Source organism: Vulpes lagopus, chromosome 12 (genome assembly GCF_018345385.1).
Source record: "Vulpes lagopus strain Blue_001 chromosome 12, ASM1834538v1, whole genome shotgun sequence".
Lineage (NCBI taxonomy): Eukaryota > Metazoa > Chordata > Mammalia > Carnivora > Canidae > Vulpes > Vulpes lagopus.
The window spans coordinates 60,784,061-60,804,764 of NC_054835.1; the positions used below are offsets into that span (position 1 = coordinate 60,784,061).

At 66.4% G+C, this 20,704-nt stretch overlaps 1 protein-coding gene and 2 long non-coding RNA genes across 3 annotated transcripts; 1 reads left to right on the forward strand and 2 right to left on the reverse strand.

Moving 5' to 3' along the window:
* Positions 1-487: 487 nt before the first annotated feature.
* LOC121473765 lies at positions 488-2,602 on the reverse strand. Its single transcript, XR_005983221.1, has 3 exons — positions 2,458-2,602; positions 1,767-1,998; positions 488-1,149 (listed from the first exon to the last, which is right to left on the reverse strand). It is a non-coding gene; the product is annotated as an uncharacterized LOC121473765 (long non-coding RNA).
* Positions 2,603-4,417: 1,815 nt separating this feature from the next.
* Positions 4,418-15,856, forward strand: METRNL (meteorin like, glial cell differentiation regulator). The gene is made up of 4 exons (XM_041726455.1): positions 4,418-4,791; positions 9,743-10,128; positions 14,627-14,686; positions 15,395-15,856. The coding sequence occupies exons 1-4, from the start codon at positions 4,601-4,603 to the stop codon at positions 15,709-15,711; spliced, it is 954 nt and encodes a 317-aa protein (XP_041582389.1). The 5' UTR covers positions 4,418-4,600; the 3' UTR covers positions 15,712-15,856.
* A 98-nt stretch (positions 15,857-15,954) lies between these two features.
* Positions 15,955-20,541, reverse strand: LOC121473764. The gene is made up of 3 exons (XR_005983220.1): positions 19,234-20,541; positions 18,905-19,115; positions 15,955-17,455 (listed from the first exon to the last, which is right to left on the reverse strand). It is a non-coding gene; the product is annotated as an uncharacterized LOC121473764 (long non-coding RNA).
* Between the last annotated feature and the right edge of the window lie 163 nt (positions 20,542-20,704).

A 20,704-nucleotide genomic window follows, 5' to 3' on the forward strand; every position in this document is an offset into this window, starting at 1 on the left:
CTATGAGAAGGTCAGCAAAAATGACCTCGGAGGGGAAGCAGTGTGACAGCAGGGACTCGGAGGCCAGGGCGCCGAGCGGGAAGGCACAGGCCCACGCGGGAGCCGCCCCGGGCAGGGGGGGCCTGCACTTCTAACCGGGGGACGGGGGGGGGGGGGGGGGGGCAAGGCGCGGAGGGGGATGGGCCAGGTCCTGACATTTTCCGGGAGTGTCCGGTTCCTGGGGCGGCTGACTCTTGGGTGAGCAGGTTCAGATGACAGGAGCGACCGCCAATGTGTGCCCGATAACCTCAGGCCTGGGCGGGGAATAAAAGCGCCTACGCGGGGTCGGCCGCGGGGAGCACGCTGGGGAGACGGCCCCACGCGGCCTGAGTCGGGCCTGCGGAGCCAGGCTTCGGACGCCCACCAGGGATGAGGCTCGAAGCTGAGGTCGCCCTGAGAATCGAGGCACCAGCCACTTTCCTAGTCACCCAGACTCAACCGAAACAGACCTGGCCCCACAGCCTGTGTGACCCCGAGTGGGCGGGACCGTGTCCTGGGCCCGTCCCAGGACATGTGGGCGCCCCGACGGCCACTGCCCTGCGCCGTGGGCCTGCCCCCTGAGGCCCACCCTGCACAGGGGCCACAGCCCCGGAACACATCGTACAAACGAGCCCAGGTGGCACCTGGTAGACGTTTTTTGATGAAGACACGTGACCGGTGAAGTTTGATGCTGACCTGACCTTGGGCCACAGCCTTGTCCCTCCCCACACTCTCTGGCACGGACCATGGGGTGGGGCGGGGGGCCCCCTGGGCGAGCATCCTGCCCTCCCCACAGTGTCCACCTGCTGAGTTGTGCTGGGGCTGCTGGCACCGCTGCGCCCATGACGGAGCCCGTGGAAGGCACCCGGCCCCTTGGCTGCTGTCACCTCTGGGGGGGGGCAGCGTCCCTCCGCAAAGTCCCTCCTCGCCTTTGTGAGTCCGGCAGGTCCGGGTCTTGCTCCTTCCGCACCCCCTCTGCTGTTGGAGGACAGTGCGGGCGGGAAGTCCCCGAGTGTTGCTCTGGATGCCGGGATGCCCAGCTCCTTCCTGCTGTGCATGGGGGGCAGTACCGCTGTGGCCTCCTGCTGGCTTTAACTGGAGAAATGCTCACTGGGACGTGACCCCAGCCATCTGTGGATGGGCACATTCCAAGATGCCCTTACTGCCAGGAAGACCCCACACACCTGCTGGCAAGGTCCCTTCTGGTTCAAAATCGATCCCATGGGGGTTGCTTTGCCCCTGACCAGGCCCTAGCAGGTGGCGTGCGGCAGCTGGTCACTGGGCAGCCTCAGACAGCCATGCCCACCCCAGGCCCAAACCTAACAAGCCCCCTCAGAGCCTGACACCACAGGCACCGAGGACCCATTTATGGGGACATTTCACTGCCAGGTCAGGAGGGTCAGCAGCCCCACTGTGCCAGGCACACAGGTGCCCAGCAGGCCCTGAGCTTCGCTGAAGCACAGACCTCCCCAGGAGCTGGGCGAAGCCCAGGAACCAGTTCTGCTGCTGTGGCCTCACCCCACGGCTGGCTGGTGGCTCATCAGGAGGAGGGAAATCTGGAAATTCCTGCTCCAGAGACCCTCAGGAATCCGGAGGTACCTGTGTCCCCAGGAGGGAGGGCCTGTCACAGCGCCTTAGGTCTGACAGCAGCAAGGCCAGGCCCTGCCCAGGATCCTGCTGGACTCGTCCAAGAACACCGTCAGGTGAGCATGGGTCCCTGAGCCCTTGTTTTTAATGAGTGGACTTACTGTTTTAGGCTCACGAGAAAAACCAAGTAGACCGCGTTGGCTGCGCGGCGGCTCAATCGGTGAGCTCATGCTGCCGTCTTCCAACGGGAGGCTGTGACTGTCCAGTCCTGTCTGAGTTCTGTGGCTCTTGACAGCTGCGCGTCCTGCATGCACCGCTGCAGTGGCCCAGTTTTAGGGAAGCGGACCTGGGCACAGGTGGCTTGGCAGTCCTCCAGGTCACGGGGGCCTGAACCTAGGACGGAACCAGAGATGGCCTCTGCCCGTTGGCCCCGTGGTCACCAGGGGCTTCTGAAACCTTGTGAATCATCACTCTGGCTGGTAGCACTCGGTCTTGGCATTTGTGACATGACGGGGTCCTAAAGCGGCCCCTGCCCTTCCCCGGATCCCGATGACCTTGAGGGGAAGCCTCTTTACCACAGGCAGCACTCGGGTGTGAGCTGCTGCAGAGCCGCGTGGACACGGCTGTGGGTAGGAGGTGGTTGCAGGTTCCTCTCCCCGGGGCCCTGGGTGGTGGTTTCACTTCGCCCACTTCTCATAGCACTTCTGCACCCGGGGACCTGCAGGGAAGGGGCAGGCACTGCAAAGCAGCTGTGGGGAGGGGTGCAGGAGTCCTCAGCCTCCAAGCTGCCCCTGGGCCACAGGGTGACATCCCTTCCACGACTGGGCTGGACCCCGGCGGGGCGGGACCTACCCAGTCCAGGGCTTCTCCAAATGGATCCCTCAGCTGTCAGCACGTTCAAGGGGTCGGGGCCCCCGCCCGCCCTGCGGGTTCACCAGGCCGCTCTCAGTTCCAGCTGTGTGGGCGCCTGCAGATGAGACCTCGCCAGAGGTGACAATTCCATCCCTGCAACCAGTGACATTTCTAACCCTCTGACCAAAGAGTGCAATGTGCAAAGCAACAGGTGGAAGAGGTCACTCCCCTCCCCACAGTCACTTGACATTCCTCCTGAAACGTGTCCCGGCTGGAGAAGAAACGCGACGACAGATCAGTGTTCTCCACCACCTGATGCTGTTCGGGGCTCCGGAGCTCAGCTCCACACCAGAGAGCTTGAGGCAGCAGGAAAGCCTGCTTTTGTGAGCACAGAGGTGGCTACGCAGAGCGCCATGGCCCCTCCTTCTGCCGGTAGAGCCCCTTGGCCCTTCCAGGATGAGGAGCAGGTGGGATGGCACACCTGGGAGACTGCCATCCACCCTCCAGCCAGACCCAGCCCCGGCCCCGGTGTCGGCCCCAAGCCCCAGGAGGACACCTTCCCCCAGGGGCTGGGGCTGCCTGTGCTCCTCCTGTCTCCTCCGCTGGATGTTAGGCCCATGGTGGCCCCAGTGACTCGCTGGTGAAGGAAGGCACGCCCAGCACACTATGCTCACCAACTTACCATGCGGGGTCCTTCTAGGACAAGGGTCTCCGTGGGAGGTTTTGCACGCAGGGGGCATTTGGCAATATCTGGAGATGGTATGGGTTGCCAAACCCGTGAGGTGGCGGGGGTGGGGGTAGTGACATCTAGAGCCTAGGGGCCAGGATGCTGCTAAAATCCTACAGTGCGTGAGAGGGTCCCCAGGAAGAATCAAGCAAGAAGTTAGTGAAGCAGGTAGGAGACCAAACTGCAGGGACGAGCAAGCAGAGGTCGGCAGCGATGCTCACGACCTGGGGCAGCAACGCTCACGACCTGGAGCCAGTGATGCTCGGGAGGCTCAGGACCTGGGGTCCCAGTGATGCTTGGGATCTGGGCCCAGCGACCCTTTGGATGCTCAGGACCTGGGGCCCAGTGACACTCATGACCTGGGGCAGCGACCCTTGGGATGCTCAGGACCTGCAGCCCAGTGACACTCATGACCTGGGGCAGCGACCCTTGGGATGCTCAGGACCTGCGGCCCAGTGACACTCATGACCTGGGGCAGCGACCCTTGGGATGCTCAGGACCTGCAGCCCAGCGACACTCATCACCTGGGGCAGCGACCCTTGGGATGCTCACGACCTGGGGCCAGTGATGCTCAGGAGGCTCAGGACCTGGGGTCCCAGTGATGCTTGGGATCTGGGCCCAGCAACCCTTGGGATGCTCAGGACCTGGGGCCCAGTGACACTCATGACCTGGGGCAGCGACCCTTGGGATGCTCAGGACCTGCGGCCCAGCGACACTCATGACCTGGGGCAGCGGGCTCGGGAGGCTCAGGAGCGAGGGGCGGGTGCTCAGAGCCCACGGTGCGCTCACCAGGGAGGCAGCCGCGCCCGCACCTGCAGCTGGGCCTCCCCTCCCACGCGGCCCGCAGACGCGCAGGAGCCGGAGCCTTGCAGGGCGCACTCAGACGCCACGAGGCCCGATGCCCGGGGCACCCCTGATGGAACCCGGCTGCTCCCTCAGCGGCCCCGTGGCCGGTCCCGGTCCGTCTGCGCGCTGGGGTCACGGCCTCGCTGGGGCTGCGGGCCTGGGGCGTCCGGCCTCTTCCCCTCCCGGCCCGCCCCGCCCCGCCCCGGCCCGGCCGGCCCCGCCCCCTTAGGGCACGCAGGGCGCGGAGCTAGGAGCGCGCTGGGGGCGGGGTTCCGGTGCGGGGCGTGGCCGGGGCGTGGCCGGGGGCGTGGCCAGAGGCGGCCCCGCCCCCCAGCTGAGCCGGGACCCGGCCCCGGGGCTCGCCGGGTTCAGACGCTCGGGCGGCGGCGGCGCGTGCGGAGCTCCGGGCGCGGGTCCGGCGGCTGCAGCGGCGCGGCCGGGATGGGCGGGAGGGGCGGGCGGCCGCGCGGGGCGCGCGGGGGGCGCACGACGTGACTCGGGCTGGGAGCCCCGCCCGCAGGGTCTGCTCGGCGCGCGGACGCGGGGTCTGCGGCCAGGCCGGAGCCGGACATGCGGGGCGCGGCGCGGGCGGCCCGGGGGCTCGCGGGGCAGCTGCGGGCGCGGCCCCCCGCCCCGGGCCCCGGCCCCCCGCCGCCCCCGGCGCCCCCGGCGGCCCCGCTGCTGCTGGCCGCGCTGCTGGCGGTGCTGCTGGGCGGCGCGGGCGCGCAGTACTCGAGCGACCTGTGCAGCTGGAAGGGGAGGTGAGTCCGCGCCCCCCGCCCCCCGCCCCCGCCCCGCCCCGCCCCCGCCCGGGCCCGGGACCGGGCCCGGGGCTCCGGCCGCCCCCGCCCCGCACCCCGCCCCCGGGCCTGGAACAGAAGGGCCCGCGGCGTCCGGGCGCCCCTCCGAGGAGCCCCGGGGGAGGTGCGCCCACCGCGCGGTGCGGCCGCGGACACCTGCGCGGGGCCGGGGACACCTGCGCGAGGCCGCTGCGCGCGGGCCGCCTGAAGGTCAGGGCGCCCTTGGCAGCGCGCGCCGCCCGCGACCCCCCACGCCCCCTCCCGCGCGCAGCGGGCACCCGCTCAGGCGCCACGAGCAGAAGGGGTGCAGGTCACCAGGGGGCGGCGCGGGGCGCGCTGGCTCAGCTCGGGTGGGAGCCGCCCCCGCCCCCGCCCCTCCCCCCTGCCCCGCGCGGGAGTTTGCAGCGGGAGCTGCCCATCTGCCCGCCCGGCCCCCAGCCCCTCGTGCTGGGCCATCCCGGGGCGCTTTGGAGCCAGGACAGCCTTTCCGAGAAGGTGGCGGCGGCCCGCGGCCCCCCTGCTCACCGCTCCGCACCCTCCACCCCTCCTCGCGGGTGCTGCGCCCCGGGCCGCCGCGGTGGCCTTCCTCCTCCCTGCAGGCAGCGGAGCCCGGCGGTGGAGGGAGCTTGGGGCCATGAGCCGGAGCTCTGGGGGAGGGCTGGCCCGGAGAAGCCTGGCGCCAGCACAGCGCTGGCTGGGAGCCTCCGACTCTGACACACTCTTTCAGGGCTGCCCTTTCCCCCCGCGCTGGTAATTAAACTCCCTGCTTTGCAGCTTCTGCTGGATGAATCAGTGCACCCCCAAACTGAGGTCTAGGGCATCCTGCTTCAGCGGTTCAGAAACAAGCCCGGCCCCACACAGGGAGCCTGAGTTTCCAGAGCAGGAGCTGACATCCTTCCAGGCCCTCGGAGGCCTATACGCCCGGACGGGATGCGTCTCCCGGGGCCTGAGCAGGGCACCAGCTCCTGGAGCAAGCGGGTGTCTGCATCCACTTTTCTACCTGGAGAAGCGGGGCTGCTTGCCTGCCTGCCTCCCTTCTCTCTCCACCGTTGCCAACACACCCCTGGTCCTGGACTCGCTCTGGCTGTCCCCCCTGCAGCCCCTGCGGCCACCGTGGGATCCGTGGGATCCGTTGGGAAGACAGGGCCCCCCTTGCGTCGTACTCGCTGCCGCCGCGGCGGCTGTCAATGCGCCTCACAGCTCCGCCGACAGGTCCTTGCTGCGGGAGCCTGGGTGCGCAGATTTGCGGCTGACCCCCAGATCGTTTATGACTCTTCATGAGCTGTTCTAAAGACAGCACAGGGTGGTGCGCGTCCTGATACGCTGGGCGGGTTCTGCTCCCCCGATAGGAAGGGAGTCGCTCTTTATGACACCGTCTACTCACACTTGACAGGCCGAAATGCGTTTCTGGGTGTTTCCAAGCAGCAAAGCAGGAGGTTTTGCAATCCGTGTCCTGTGTGCCGGGGCAGGACAGCGCCCTGATCTTTACGAGGCTGCGGTTGTAAAGATGGACCATGAACTTTCCCACCGCCGTGGGCAGGGCTCGTGGCTCCATCGCACCCGGGCCAGCCCTCCTGCTTGGCGGGGAAATGAACCCTGACCCAGTTACCGCAGCCTCCGGGGTCTCTCTTGATCCCCCAGGAGACTCCCCAGGAATCCTGACTTTAGAGCACAAGCGCTCATCCTTTCCTCCTGCTGCCGCAGGTGAGCCAGGCTGCCACCACCGCACTGATCCTTCAGAGAATCCCGTGTCAATTCGGAATTTGCTGTCCTTTCCGTGAAGGCCCCCCCGGTGTGGCCACCTGGGCAGTGACACTTGCAGACTCCTCTTTTTTTTTTTTTTTTTTTTTGAACAACGCAGAACCCAGTCTAAATAACCCGAGAGCAATCCGTGTTCTCAGCTCCCTGAGGCTGCCTAGAACCGCAGATTTTTCTGTTCTCTTCAGCTTCATCACATCAGAAAGCAGTTCTTTTATTTTTGTCCGATAAGCGTGTCCCTTGCTTGCATGCTGTGTGAAAATCATAAATGCCACCCTCAGTGATGTCACAGATGTGCACATTTTTGCACCGCCAGCAGTTTTGCATAAACAGAAGTTTTTTCGGGTTTGCTGTGGTGCTGGAAACGCCGAGGCGAGAGATTTGACCAGATTTTCTGGTAAGAACTAGACAGACTGAGTCCTCGACTTCGATAAAGACCCCGTGGGTGGGGCTCCAGGCTGACCCCAGTCTTGCACAGCACACGCTGCTGGCCTTCACGCCAACACCCTGTGTCAAGTGCCTGGCTGGTCTCTTGGTCTCAGCGCTTCGGGGGAACCCGAGGGGAGACCGAGCGGAGCGCAGGCTGGCCGTGGCCGCTGGGAGGGGCGTACACCTTCCTCCGGGGGCCAGCGAGGACACTGGGGAAAGGGCGATGTAATGGGCACCTTATTTCTTGTACGTCCACCTCCATGTTGTTCCTGGTCCTCTTTTAGTCGAGGACTTATGAATAAATGGAGCCAGGCGTACCCCGTGAGATGTGCGGGGCGGTACGTGCGGGTGGGGGCAGCAGCCCAGCCCGCAGACGCAGCTCTGCTTCCCCCTGGGCAGCCATGGCTTGGCCACCTGTCCCCGCCAGCATTCCCTCTGCCCTTGCCCATGACCTCCCCAGCACCCCCCCCACTGCTTGGATTAGGGTGACTTTCCTTCCCCTGGAGCCCCCGGGGCCTCCCCCCGCCTCCTCCAGAGAGGGAAGTGGAGCCTCGGACAGGACGGTTTTTATGGGAGACAGCATTGAGGGTTGGTGTCTGGGCACAGGGCAAGTGTCCAGCTGCCCCTGGAGGCTGGAGACAGGAGAGGAGGGACACTATGATAAAGTTTGTTTTGGCTGCCTAAGAGCAGAGCTGATTATAGTCATCTGTGCCAACCACTCACCATTTAGTCTAATTTTTTCACACAACACTGTAATTATGCTCATCCACACATATGTGTCAGATGAGCTTATGCGAGTTTTATTTGACTGTAATTTGTAAGTGTCCTGCATGTGCGGCCCTGGTGGGCGTCTGAGGCTGGGCTGGCTGCTAGTGACCCAGGCCTCGCGGGGGCGGGGGTGGGGAGTGGGGTTAGGAGGGGGGGTCACCTCCTTGACACCTCCCTCTGATGTGGTCTGCAGGATGACTGTGCAGCCCCAGCCTGCAGCTGGCCCTCGTATGAAAAGTGAGGTTTTTTAGAGCCCAGAGCATGAGTCACCAACAGTAAATGCAAACCATATGTTACGTGTTTTCTCCTCCGTAGAAAGGGTTTCTGGTAACTCGCTCAGGCCAGGGCGCTGAGTATAGCATTGTTTATTGCACATAAAAATCCCAAGAATGTGGGTGAACCTGTCCGAGATCTGATCAGAACCAAATTTCATGTAATAGAACCCTGGGTGGAAGTCACCGGTGCGGTGCCAGGCGGCCCGCTGGGCATGACGCCGCCGTTCGCCCGGGCGGACACTCACGTTCAGACTGGGGGCTGGGGAATCTTTCACGCTTTTGATGGTTTCAACGTCTTGAAAACACCACGTAATGACTTGACTGCAGACCTGTTTCACCCAGAGCATAGCATGCCTCACTTTTTCCTATTTGGCCTTTATTGGGAGGGAGATGGACCTGGGCCTCCGAAGCCTCGCCTTGGGAAGCGGGGCTGTCTGTCCACCGCTTGTCCCTCCCGTGGCTTCTCCCCGCGTCCTCTGTGTGTCTCTCCCGTGCGGGGCCTGGGCCCTGCTCTTGTATTTTGATGATATTCGAGTTTATTTTTTAAAATAACGATGGGCAATGGCAGGGTCTTCGGGGTTTTAAAATTTTTTATTTATCTGAGAGCACCTGGGGGGCTCAGTCGGTGGAGGGTCTGTCTTCGGCTCAGGTCATGATCGCAGGGGCCTGGGACGGAGCCCCGCATCTGGCCCCCTGCTCCCCGGGGCGTCTGCTTCTCCCTCTCCCTCTGCTCCTCCCCCTGCTGTGCTCTGTCTCTCTCAAGTAAATAAATGAATTAAATTTATTTTTTCTCTAAGACTTTATTTACTTGAGAGCGAGAGAGTGGGAGAGAGCAGGAGGCGGATGCTTCACCGGCTGAGCCTCCCCGGTGCCTCAAGGTTTGCAAATGAATGAAAAAGCCATCCGGTCATCATTTCAGGGAAAACACAAACACGCCAGTCTGTGAGGCGCTGAGGGCAACACTCGCCAGCAATGCGCCGCCCCCCAAATTGCTTTCGTTCATAATTGGTTTATTTATTTTTTTTGAGATTTTATTTATTTATTCATGAGAGACACACAGAGAGAGGCAGAGACAGGCAGAGGGAGAGGCAGGCTCCGTTCAGGGAGCCCGACGCTGGACTCGATTCTGGGACCCTGGGGTCACACCCTGGGCCGAGGGCGGCACTAAACCGCTGAGCCACCCGGGCTGCCCCATGATTGAAAGCTACTCTATGGGCCAAGGGCATCTGCCCTCGCTCCTGGAACCAGGATCGCTGCCCTCGTTCCCATTCTAGAAGATCCCCCTTCCGGGGCCCTTGGCTCTGTGATGCAGGGCGCTCAGGCACCCGGGCACCCCCTGCGCTGCAGGCCAGCAGGTGTTGAGAGGGGCTGAAGCCCACTTGCTGACGCGCGTCACAGCCATCTCCCCATGACCCCCTGGGACGGGCCAGCCGGCGGGGTCCGGGCGCAGGGGCTGGGTGCAGGGTCCGGGCACGGGGACTGGGCATGGGGGCTGGGTGCGGAGTCTGGGTGCGGGGCTGGGCGGCTGCCCCTCCTGGGAGCGGCCCTGCCCTGCAGGCAGGGCAGAGGGGGCTGCAGCCTGCAAGCAGGTGAGGGGTGGCACGGGCACCTAGGCCACTGGGGGGAGGGGGGGTGACCCCAGGTGGGGCGGTGGCCCTGGCTGACGCGTGTCCCCTCTGCAGCGGGCTGACGCACGAGGCCCACAGGAAGGAGGTGGAGCAGGTGTACCTGCGCTGCTCCGCCGGCTCCGTGGAGTGGATGTACCCGACAGGGGCTCTCATCGTCAACGTGCGGCCCAACACCTTCCCGCCTTCTCGGCACCTGACTCTGTGCATCAAGCCCCTCAAGGACTCCTCAGGGGCCAATATTTATTTGGAAAAAACTGGAGAACTGAAGCTGCTGGTGCGGGACGGGGACCGCGGGCCCGGCCAGGTGCGCTGCTTTGGCTTCGAGCAGGGCGGCCTCTTCGTGGAGGCCGCGCCCCAGCAGGACATCAGCAGGAGGACCACAGGCTTCCAGTACGAGCTGACCAGCCGGCACGCGGAGTCGGACCTGCACGCCCTGTCAGGTGGGTGGCGCGCCCCGGGGTGGGGGGCGGCCGCAGGCACCGTGGGGGTCGGATGCACCCAGTGGTCGGTGGGGACAAGTACGCCCTGGACTGGCCGCCGTCCCGGCTCCTGGTGCTCCTGTGCTGGGAGCGCGGGTCCCGGGTTCTGGAGGCGTTTTGTGGGTGCGTGTCATCAGGGCGACCCCACGTGGAGTGGAGACACCAGCAAGCTGCCGGGAGCAGGGCTGTGGGCCAGGAGCCCGGCGGGGACTCACCTGCAGGCTCCGTGAGTGGCCCTCGGGGAGCATCCTCCCCTGCAGGGCCCCCCGGGGGTCCCGTGCTGGAGGAGCCGTGTGCGCCTGGGGCCGTGGGTCGGCTGTAGATGGTCTGTCAGGTTTTGTTTGGAGGCAGGCTTTGCAGGGCCCTGTGCGGAGCGTGGTGTTGCTCACTGAGCAGCACCAGAGGCAGGGACGGAGGAGGAGGGGTGGCCTCAGCCCTCACGTGGCATCGGTCCTGCCCCCCGTGCCGCAGACCCGCACAGACAGAAGTCCTTGTTGTCAGACGCCAGGCCAGGCGTCCTGCTCTCGCTCCCGGGCACGGACGACCTCACGGGCCCAGGTGTGTGGGGACACCATCCGTGTCAACTCTGAAGCTGGCTGGAAGCAGCGGGGCGGGGTGAGCTTGGCTCCAGGAAGGCCGCTGCCCCGGTGACCCGGGGGGACGGGCAGGTGGGGCCTTGCCGACACCCCACAGAGCCCGGGGCGGCCCCAGCACGAAGCTGAGCTGGCCTCACGGGCGAGGGTGCCACCGCAGAGACCCCCGGGGTCCCCAAGCGCGCTCTCATCTCCACCTTTCAGTAAATTAGAGATCTGATTGGGGAAAAACAGATCTGCTAGGATTTGAAATGCAGACTCTCCTCCTGAAAGTGAGTCCACGTTCTATTGCTCATGGCTCTGATCCGTCTTCACGACTTTTAGTCTCTGAGTAAACTGGTCTGTTAGAGACCTTGGCTGTGGGGTTGTCTAGGCTGGACCGTGACCCCCCCACACCTGACGGTCCAGGTGGGACCCTGACCCCTCCCACATGCCTGACTGTCCAGGTGGGACCCTGACACCCCCCCACAACACACCTGATGGTCCAGGTGGGACCCTGACCCCCCCCAACGTGCCTGACTATCCAAGTGGGACCCTGACCCCCCACGTGCCAGCTGTCCCCCGTTCCCCCAGGCCAGGGGCCCGGCCAGGACTCCTGCTCAGGACAGTGGCATGAAAGCTGCTGTATTTGTCAGGATCTGAATGAAATTCTCACCTGAAGAGTCTTTCTGTTGGTCCCCAGCTATGGGGTGGGTGGGAGAGCTGGGGGGGGCTCCTAGAGATAAAGTCACAATAACAACAAAACCTGAGAAACTGAGTCACTGCATTCGGTGTCTCTGAGTAGGGGCAGCCGGCCGAGGGGGGACGGGAGGGACGTTACCCCCGAGGGGGGCAGGGCCTGCGGCCGTCGGTGCCCCAAGCTGCCTGCTTTCATCAGGGGCGGCCCCTAAGCCCTTAATGCCCGAGGAATGGGCACGTAATGTGGAATGTCCGCACCAGCCATCTGGCAGCCGCGGTGCCCGCGGGGGGAGCACCCGGGACGGGCCGGGGCTGGGGCGTCGGGCGTCGGGCGTCGGGCCCCGGGCCCCGGGCGGAGGGTCCACCTGCCTCCCGCCGACTCACAGCGTCTAGTTTGTGCTGAGGACGGAGACGTTCCCCGGGGGGGGGACGCGTGTGACCCCAGGCGCTGCCGCCGGGACTGTTGTGAAGGCCGTCGCCTTCGTGCACTTGCCCGGGAGAGGCAGCCGCTCCTCGGGTACAGGCCAGGGGCGGGGGGCCGGGGCTCAGAGTGTAGCCATCACACCGCGGGCAGTGGGACCTGCGCCCCAGGACCCCCCAGGTCCCCGCACCACCGGGAGCCCGCGCTGTCCAGGGGCCGGGGGCGGATGGCCAGGGACCCTGCCTGGTTGTAGGGGCACAGACTGGCCTCCTGCTCCCTGGGTCGCCTGGGGCAGCCACATCCACAGTTTGGGGTCTGGGGTCTGCGCAGGTTCCTGGAGCCCGTGAGGTGGAGGACGGCCCCTCCCTTACAGCTGCGTTGGATGAGCAGGGGGCAGGGATGCCCACGGGGTGGGCAGGTGGGAGCCCTTCCGGCTCGGTTTGGGGGTGGCTCTGGAGGGGGGGGGTGAGCAGCCACGTTCACCAGTGAAAGAAGCCCCATTATGTCCCGGAGACAGAAAAGGAGAGAGAACTGAAAATTTTTTTTTCTACGGATCACTTCGTGTCCTGCCCTGGGTTCTCTGGCCCCGTAACTACTGGGTGATTATTTGTCATCTGGCGCAGCTAGGGGCGTTTTGGGGTGGAGGGGAGTGGCCTCCCCCTGCGTCCTCCCCGGGGCAGCGGCCGGGCCGCGGGGCCGTCCTGGGGCCACACCAGCGGGCGCCTCAGCTCGCCCCAGCCCGATCTGGGGGTGTTCCCCGCACCCCCCAGCAGCGCCGTGCCCACCACCTGTCACCGACTGCCCTGGCAGGCGTCCCCATGCACGTTCCCCTTGGAAACTGTGTCCACCGGGCGTCTGGACCCGGGCAGCCCCGCCGCCAGCCCAGCCTCTCCCCTGCCAGGGCCAGACGCGAGGGGTACTGTGCGCCCCCTTCCCCGGCATTGCCGGCCTCCCTGGTCCCCGCAGCGGCCCCCGGTCACCGCCCTGACCTATTTTCTTAAGCTCATTCCATGCGCATTCGGGGGGGACCCCCCTGAGACGTCCACGCCTCAGCCCTCTCCTCCGGAGGAAGCGGGGTCCCAGCCGGCCCGTTGGCTGCCCCCTCCGCGTCGTCCCCCACCAGGGAACGAGATTCGAAGCATCCGAAACCAGCACATTCCACGGCCTTTACGAGCCCAGCTCCGATTGATAATCGTTTCCAGATTGTTTCTCTTGGATTTTCCAAGGAGGCGACCTGCGCTTCATAAAACCCACAACGACGAGGGGAGACCCCAGGGCCGCACCTTGTTAGCTCCGCGTGGTGGCTCGCGGAGCTCCTGGCTGAGGTTCTGGGGGCCGCAGACCCCCGGCCGCCACCCTGCGGTGCCCGCAACCGGCTCCTTTGCCCTTGGCGGTCGGCCGAGGTCCCGGGGCCTGTGTCCACGGAGAGGGTGCAGTGGTGTGCCGACACCCCTTGGGGCACTGCGTGGCCTGGCCCCAGGGCCTGTCGTGGCTCCTCGTCCTGGGCGAGGGCTCGTGGGACGCCAGGAGCACCGGTGACGCTGGGAGGTCTCATGTCTGCTGCGTGTCCCTGGCCCCGCTGCCTCTGAGCAGAGCTGGGCACCCCTGCCCCCTGCGGGGCTGCGTGTGCGGCCTCCTCACTCCCCACTGTGTGGCCTAGGGGACGCCCCGTGGGTCACCCTCTTTTTGAAGAGGCCCGAGGCTGGGGGCACAGAGCCACAGTGCCCAGGTGGGCAGCAGTCCTCGGGATTTGGGGCTGGGCGGGCGGGTGCCTGGGCCTGTGGGCGGGCTGGACGCTTCCCACGGGTCGTGCTTGTGCTGCAGCGTCCCCCGGTTCCCAACCACCCGGTGGGAGCAGCCGTGGTGGGCGGCCAGCGAGCCGGGCCCTCCCAAGCCGCACCCACCCCACCGGGGGCAGGACGACGAGCGCTCGGAAAGTCCCATCCACCCCCCGGGACCCAGGGCGTCGGGAGGCCTCTCTGGGCCCCTGGACAGCTCGCCCGGTTCAGGGCTCATGCGGGCGACTGGTCAGCGTGTGGACAGGGCCAGCTGGGCCCGGCGAGCACCGAAGCCACGGGCGTCGAGAGCGAACGGCCGCGCTCCCGCGAGGCTTCAGCTCACCTGCCCCGGTGCCAGGCCCTGCGGCCGCCGCGTCTGGAGTCAGAGGCCTTGAAGGGTGCGGCGAGGGCCACATACGGCGGCGTCCCAAGCGCAGGCTGGGTCAGAGGCGCCTGGTCTGGGGGCAGAGTGGCTGGGCCTGGGCTCTGCCTCCCCGCAGCCTCTGGAGGAAGTGGGGGTGAAGGGCGGGGTGAGGGCCCGGCTGGGGCAGCAGGTCACGGGCAGGCGAGGAGGAAGCCATCCTCACCGGGCAGTGGCCTTGCCCGGGACGCGTTTGCAAGCGGGTCTGCGGGAGCCCATGGCCTCTGCGGGCAGGTGTGCCCTCCCCAAGCGCCTGCGGCTTCGGCGGCTCCGTGCCCCCACCCGGCAGCTGCGGCCTGGGCGGGCTCCGCACTTGGGGTGTCGCGTGGAGCAGAAGCGAAGGCGGCATCGGCCGGGCTGGGGTCGGGACCCGCGGGGCTGCTTTCCCGCTGGCGACCCCACGGGAGTGGTTTACGTTAGGGTCCCCCCCCCGCCCCGCCGTGCCCGCGAGCCGCTCTTCCTCTGGGCCACCCTGCCCGTGCCGCTCCCCAGGTCATGGCTCCCGTGGGACCAGAGATCGTGGATGGGGTCTCTGCTCACACCCTGTCCCCCTCCTCTCTCCCCGCAGCCCCCTGCCGCCCTTGCAGTGATGCGGAGGTGCTGCTGGCCGTCTGCACCAGCGACTTCGGTGAGTCCTCACGTGGCCTGGGAGACCTGGGGGGGCGGGGAGCTGGGGAAGGAGCCTGCCGAGGACCCTTGGGGGCGCTCTGCTCCCCATCGTCATAGTTACAGGAAACCGCAGCAGAGTGACGTTTGTCTACCGGGGTGAGGGGACGCCAATGGAAGCGCGGAGAGGGTGGGCATCCTGCTGGGGCAGCCGCGGAGCACTGCCCTCCGGGCACTGACGTTTGCCGCACCCGAGCCCATCCTCATCGGGTCCCAGTGGGCAGTACAGTGGGACCCTGGCCTGGGGGGTGCGGGGCCTGGGGGGTCAGGGGCTCACGACGCTGGGGCTGGACCGGCGCCGAGCGCCCCCGGCCCCGAGGGCTGTTCTGGGCACCGGCCGGGTCCTGGCTGTGGGCCTGCGTGTGCCCCGGGCCTGCTCAGCAGCTCCTGCCCCCTCCGCTCCGGCCCCACTGGACGCGGAGCTGCCCCAGGTGTCGTGCATTTGCTGCGGTTACTTGTCCCGTCCTGACCGGAACTGGCGCAGGGCGTGGTCCCTTCCCTCGTTGCCCCCCTCCCAGGGCTGTAGCCCGGACCGAGCCAGGGACAGTCCCCAGGCGGCCTCACGCACGTGGGCTGTTCCCGGTACCGGGGTCCTGGAGTGCGGGGTCAGGGCCAGCCCTGGCGCACGTGCCCCCGGCAACCCCACTGACCCCGTCTCCTTGCCCCGCAGTCGTCCGAGGCTCCATCCAGAACGTCACACACGCGCCGGAGCAGCAGGAGTCGACCATCCACCTGCGCGTGAGCCGCCTCTACCGGCAGAAGAGCAGGGTGTTCCGGCCGGCCCCGGAGGGCGGCGGCTGGCGGGGGCGGGTGGCCACGCTGCTGGAGTGCGGCGTGAGGCCCGGGCGCGGCGAGTTCCTCTTCACCGGCCACATGCACTTTGGGGAGGCCCGCCTCGGCTGCGCCCCGCGCTTCAAGGACTTCCAGAGGATGTACCGGGACGCCGAGGAGAGGGGCCTGAACCCCTGCGAGATGGGCACGGACTGAGGGGCCGCCCCGGCGGGTGGGGCCCGGGGGCTCCCCGCGGCGCCGGCCGCCGGCCCCGGCCAAGGACTCCCGGCTGGTGGGAAATGTTGTAAAATGCAAACTAAGTTATTATATTTTTTGTTTTTTTAAAAAGAAACGTCCATAGGAAACAAACTCTGGTGTCTTAAAATGCCTCGTGAGCCGTTTCGTGCTGTTTTCCACAAGCCCCTGAGGTCATCGCGTTGGGCGCAGCGTCGGGGGCGACGCAGGCCGTGGCCGCACAGGACACCCGGCGCCGGGGCCATTCTGAGCTGTTCCTTACGACAGAAACTCACGGAGCCAAATACTTAGTTTCTGTTTTGTGTTTCAAAGAATGGGCTTTGGACCCACGATCTCTCGGGGGCTACACTGTTTCCGTTCCAGAGAATAAAGACCAGCAGCTGCAGGAAGAGTGGGCGTCCGTCCGCAGCCCTGTGGGGGGCGCGGGGCACCTCGCAGGCCACCCCCGGCCTCTCCCGCGCTCCGCACCCCTGCAGGGGCCCCACGGCCCCGGTGCTCCGGGCCTTCCACCCGGGCCCAGCTCTCGGCGTGGCTGTTGCGCTCGAGCTTCGGAGAGCCCCTGGGCCGCGCCAGGTGGCGCCTCCTCCTTCCACCCTGTCCCCTTCCCGTGGGCCCAGGCCCTGCCCTGACTCCAGCGTCCCCCGAGTGCCTCAGCCACAGCAGGTCTGCACGCCCGGAGCCCGCTGCTCCACCCAGGACGAGCCGGGCACAGGCAGGGCGTGAGCAGCAGACCTTCCCGCCGTTCTGGAGCCCGCGTGCAAAATGGAGGTGTGGGCAGGCCGGGCTCCCCTGGAGGCTGTAGGGCAGGACGCGGTCCGTCTCCTGCAGCCTCTGGGGGCTGCCGAGCATCCTCGGGGTGCCTTGGCCCCCAGAGGCGTCATTCTAGGCTCTGCCTCCTTCTCCCCTCCGCGTGTCTGGGTTCCAACCCCTCCTCTTACAAGGACGCCAGTTACGGGATTAGGGCTCACCCCAGTGCAGTGCAGCCTCCTCTAAGTTCGTTACATCTGCAAAGACCCTGTCTCCAAATAGGTTCACAGTCGTAGGTTCTGGGTACATGGGAATTGGGGAGGACGCTATTCACCCCACTACGGGGTCACTGGGGTGTCCAGTCATCAGACCTAAGCCTGCATCCGTACCTGTGAGTCAGGTGGTTTCCCCCAAGCAGCTGCTGAGGCACAAGGGGGCTCTGGGAGAGGACACTGGTCAGTGAGCCCCAAGCTCTGCACACTGTGTGGCTACAGGTGGGTGCTGTGCCCTGACTCAGGTAGGTGTGCGCTGGCTCGGGTAGGTGTGCCCTGGCTCAGGTAGGTGTGTGCTGGCTCAGGTAGGTGTGTGCTGGCTCAGGTGTGCCCTGGCTCAGGTAGGTGTGCCCTGGCTCAGGTAGGTGTGCCCTGGCTCAGGTCTACCTTGCGTCAGGTGTACAGTGCTTCAGGTGGGTGTGGGCTGGCTCAGGTGTGCCCTGGCTCAGGCACGTGCTGGCTCAGGTCTGTGGGCTCCTGCAGGTCACAGCAAGAAGCAGGTGCTGCACACCTGCACGGCAAGAAGCAGGGTGATGTCCTGAAGCAGCAGGCTGGTGATGGGAACAGGTCCTACCGCGGCCGGGGGATGTGCCAGGAGGACGCGCACAGCGACTTGGCTGCTGGGTCGGTGCTTAGGTTTGCTGGGTGTCGATCTGACGCTGGAGGCGCCGCGGGGCACGCAGGTCCTGCAGAACCAGAATGTCGGGTTTGGGTTTCGGTTTCAGGGCTGGCATTCTGCCCTAGGTCAGTACAGGGACCTGGGAGGAGCCGGGGACCTGACTCCCGTGCTGTGTCGTGGGCAGCAGCTTCCGCTCCGAGTGAGGCTCAAGCTTTTTACGAAGTGCCGTGGGCGCGGGGGAGCTGGCCTGGGGGCCAGGTGGAGGGGGAGCAGGGCCAGCAGGTGCGGAAGTGCCCTCCCCAGGGCCTGTTCCGAGGCTGGCACTGCTGCAGGTGGGTGCCTGGTGCCGGCACACCCCGGGGCCCCGTTGCCGAGAGCCATGCCGTCCCGCGGCCTCCGAGGCCACCGCAGACCCCAGCCTGCTCCGTATCACCAGACCTTCCCAGGTCTGTCCTTGGGGAAGTCCCCGCACCATGGAGCCCTGCGCGGCCAGGCCAGGTGCTTGGAGGGTCTCCGGATGGTCCTCCCGTGGCTAGCGGCTCTGCCCGCCGGCCCAGCCTAGTGTCCCCGTCTCAGCTGCCATCAGTCCTGCTCAGTGTGTGGACGGAGCCGTGGGCGTCCTGCTGCCGGCTGCCGGCTCCATCCAGGGGTTGAAGGGGACACGTGACCCGGCCTGGCCTCCTCCTGCCTCCTCCGACCCCAGAGTCTCCCGGCCGTTACACGGTCTGGTTCTAAGGAAGCGGCAAGGCCGTCCCAGCACAACGGCACCCGGACCCCTCGCAGGGGTCAGCCAGGACCCTGCGTGGCCCTGGAGGTGCCTCGTCCCCCAGCGGCCCCAGGGACACCCTCATCTCTTGATCCTGGCGGCCCTGGACAGCCCTTCTTGGCACGTTTCTCAAGCGCCGCTAGCGGGATCCGGGTCTGGGCCTGATGACACGGGTCGGGAGAACAGTCGCTTTCTGAGCCGTGGGCAGCGCGCTCTTCCCTTCACAGACTGCCCTGCCGTCCCAGATGGGACACACGGGGCTCAGGCCGCTGCCCCTGCTGGCTCGGGCTCCCCAGGGCTCAGGCCCTGGCACCCCAATGCACAACCCCCCCCCATCAGGCTGACCCTGTGGCCTCCAGCTGGGGGCCTCTGGTCATGCCCTGGGCCTAGTTTTGGGGCCTGTCCTGAGGGCTGGGGTGCGACAGACTGGCTGTGGGGCCACGTGCTCCGTCGGGGACCAGCTGCGGCCCTCCGCTGCCCGGGGAACCTCAGCACCGCCCTGTGCGTGTGTCTGCTGGCCCGACCCCTGGTGGGGAGCCGGACCCGCGGGCGAGGGCCCCCCCATAGAAAACCCTGGCCAGCCACCCTGTCCTCTCCAGCCCGAGACCCTGGCCCCCACGGGGAGCTGGGGGTGCTGAACTGCGGGCTCCACTCTGGTGCAGCAGGGCCTCGGGAAGGCCGGGGTGTGCAGAGGCCCGGGGAGGAGGCCAGGGGGCCAGCGGAAGGGCCGGGGCACCAGGCGACGCTTACCAGGTTTTCAGCAAGTCCCTCTTGCTTCCTGCTTCCCACCGCTTGGCTGGGGACACTGAGAACAGGGTCCTGGGTCGCAGTTTGCGTGTCTTGTCCGCCATCTAACGGCGTCCTTTGCGCCAGGTGGTCGGCAGAACAGTGGCCCCAAAGACGTCCTCATCCTCGCGCTGCGCCCCGCCCTGTGCTCCCTGCGGGCGACGAGGACTCGGTCCTGGAGGTAACATTGCTGATGAGACCGGGAGGTTGTTCTGGGTCATCTGTGGGCCCCGAGGTCACCAGGGGTGACCCTAACCCTTAAAAGTGGGAAAGGGCAGCTGGGACCTTCCTACCCGGCGCTCGAAACACGCTCGGGACCTGTCTCGAGATCTCTTGCTGGCGGGCCTCCGGGGCCGTGCACCTTCCTCACCCCTGCGCCCGTCTCCCGTCTTTCCCTCTGGGTCTGTCGGTCTCGGTCTGTCTTCCTGTGGCCCTGGACGCCCCTGTCAGAGGTCACGTCCTCCACCAGATACAAGGCAGCGTGCTTGGGCACTCCGGGTCCCCAGCCTCGGTGACACCCCCCGGCCCCTGGGCACCCCGCTGCGGCTCCAGGCCCCCCGCTCCTCTCACTGGTCTGCAGGGCACGCCCCAGGTCCTCGTTGCCAGGGGTGGTCAGTGTTGGGGCCACGCCTGGCTGCCAGGCTCTGCTCCCACACGTGCAGAAGGTGTCCGGCGGACGGGGCCTGGCAGGAGCAGCCCCCCGAGGTGCAGTGGTGAGGAGCCAGGCCTGGGCTCCCCAGGTCCTCGCTGCCCATGAGGAAGCCTCCCACAAACGGGGGCCCCTGCCATGGTCTGAGCTGGCATGGCCCCTGCGGCGCTCCCCCCACTGTGAGACCAGGACACCGGGGCCCCCCAAAAGCTCAGCTCAGAAGGACCATCCCACTCCCTGACCCGCACCAAGGGCTGGTGAGACTTACGGGCAGGGCCTTCATCCCACCCCCGGGAGGGAGAGGCGGCCCCCTGGCCCTCCTGGCTGCTGGACTCAGGACCCAGGGTCCCGGTGGGCTGAGGGTAGCCTGCCCCCCGCCCCCATGGCCCTCAGTGCTTGAGGACGAGGCGGACGTGTCCTGGACCCCTAGTTGGGGCCACCATCCCGTGGCCTGGACATCCCCTTCGCAGATAAAGGGCCGTGTGTGGGGTGTGAGCCCGGAGCTTGCATGCCCCCCCAGAGCCTCTGCAGGGGTGGAGCCCGCCCGCCCCGTCCAGCGGCCTCTCCTGAGTCCCGTCCCTCGTGGACCCGGTGCTCCGTGGGTCTGCCCACCAGTCGGGAGTCGCCCTGTGCTGGAAGGCTCCCTGGGCGGGCGTCCTCGGGGACGGTCCCCTCATGCCGTGGGGAAGGGCCTTGGTCCCTGGCGGGCCGGCAGCCCTCAAGGCACACGGGTCCTCACACGGGGATGGGGCCGTGGAGGCGGACGGTGGAACACAGACACACGCGCTATGCTTGCACACGTGCTGGCCCCACATACACACGCCTGCACACACGCTCTCATATGTACGCTCCCATACATGTGTTCACACGCTCGTACACCTGCATGTGCTCGTGCACACACACAAGTACGTGTCCTTGGACCCACACGCTCACACAGGTGCGCACATGCTCACATGCTCTCATGCATGCACATATGCTCACACACATACACGCCCCACACATGCATGAGCTCACACACATGCTTGCACACACATTCACACAGTGTTTCCCCCCACACATGCACCCTCCCCGTACATGTGCTTGCACATGCACTCTCACCCCTGCACTGGTGCTTG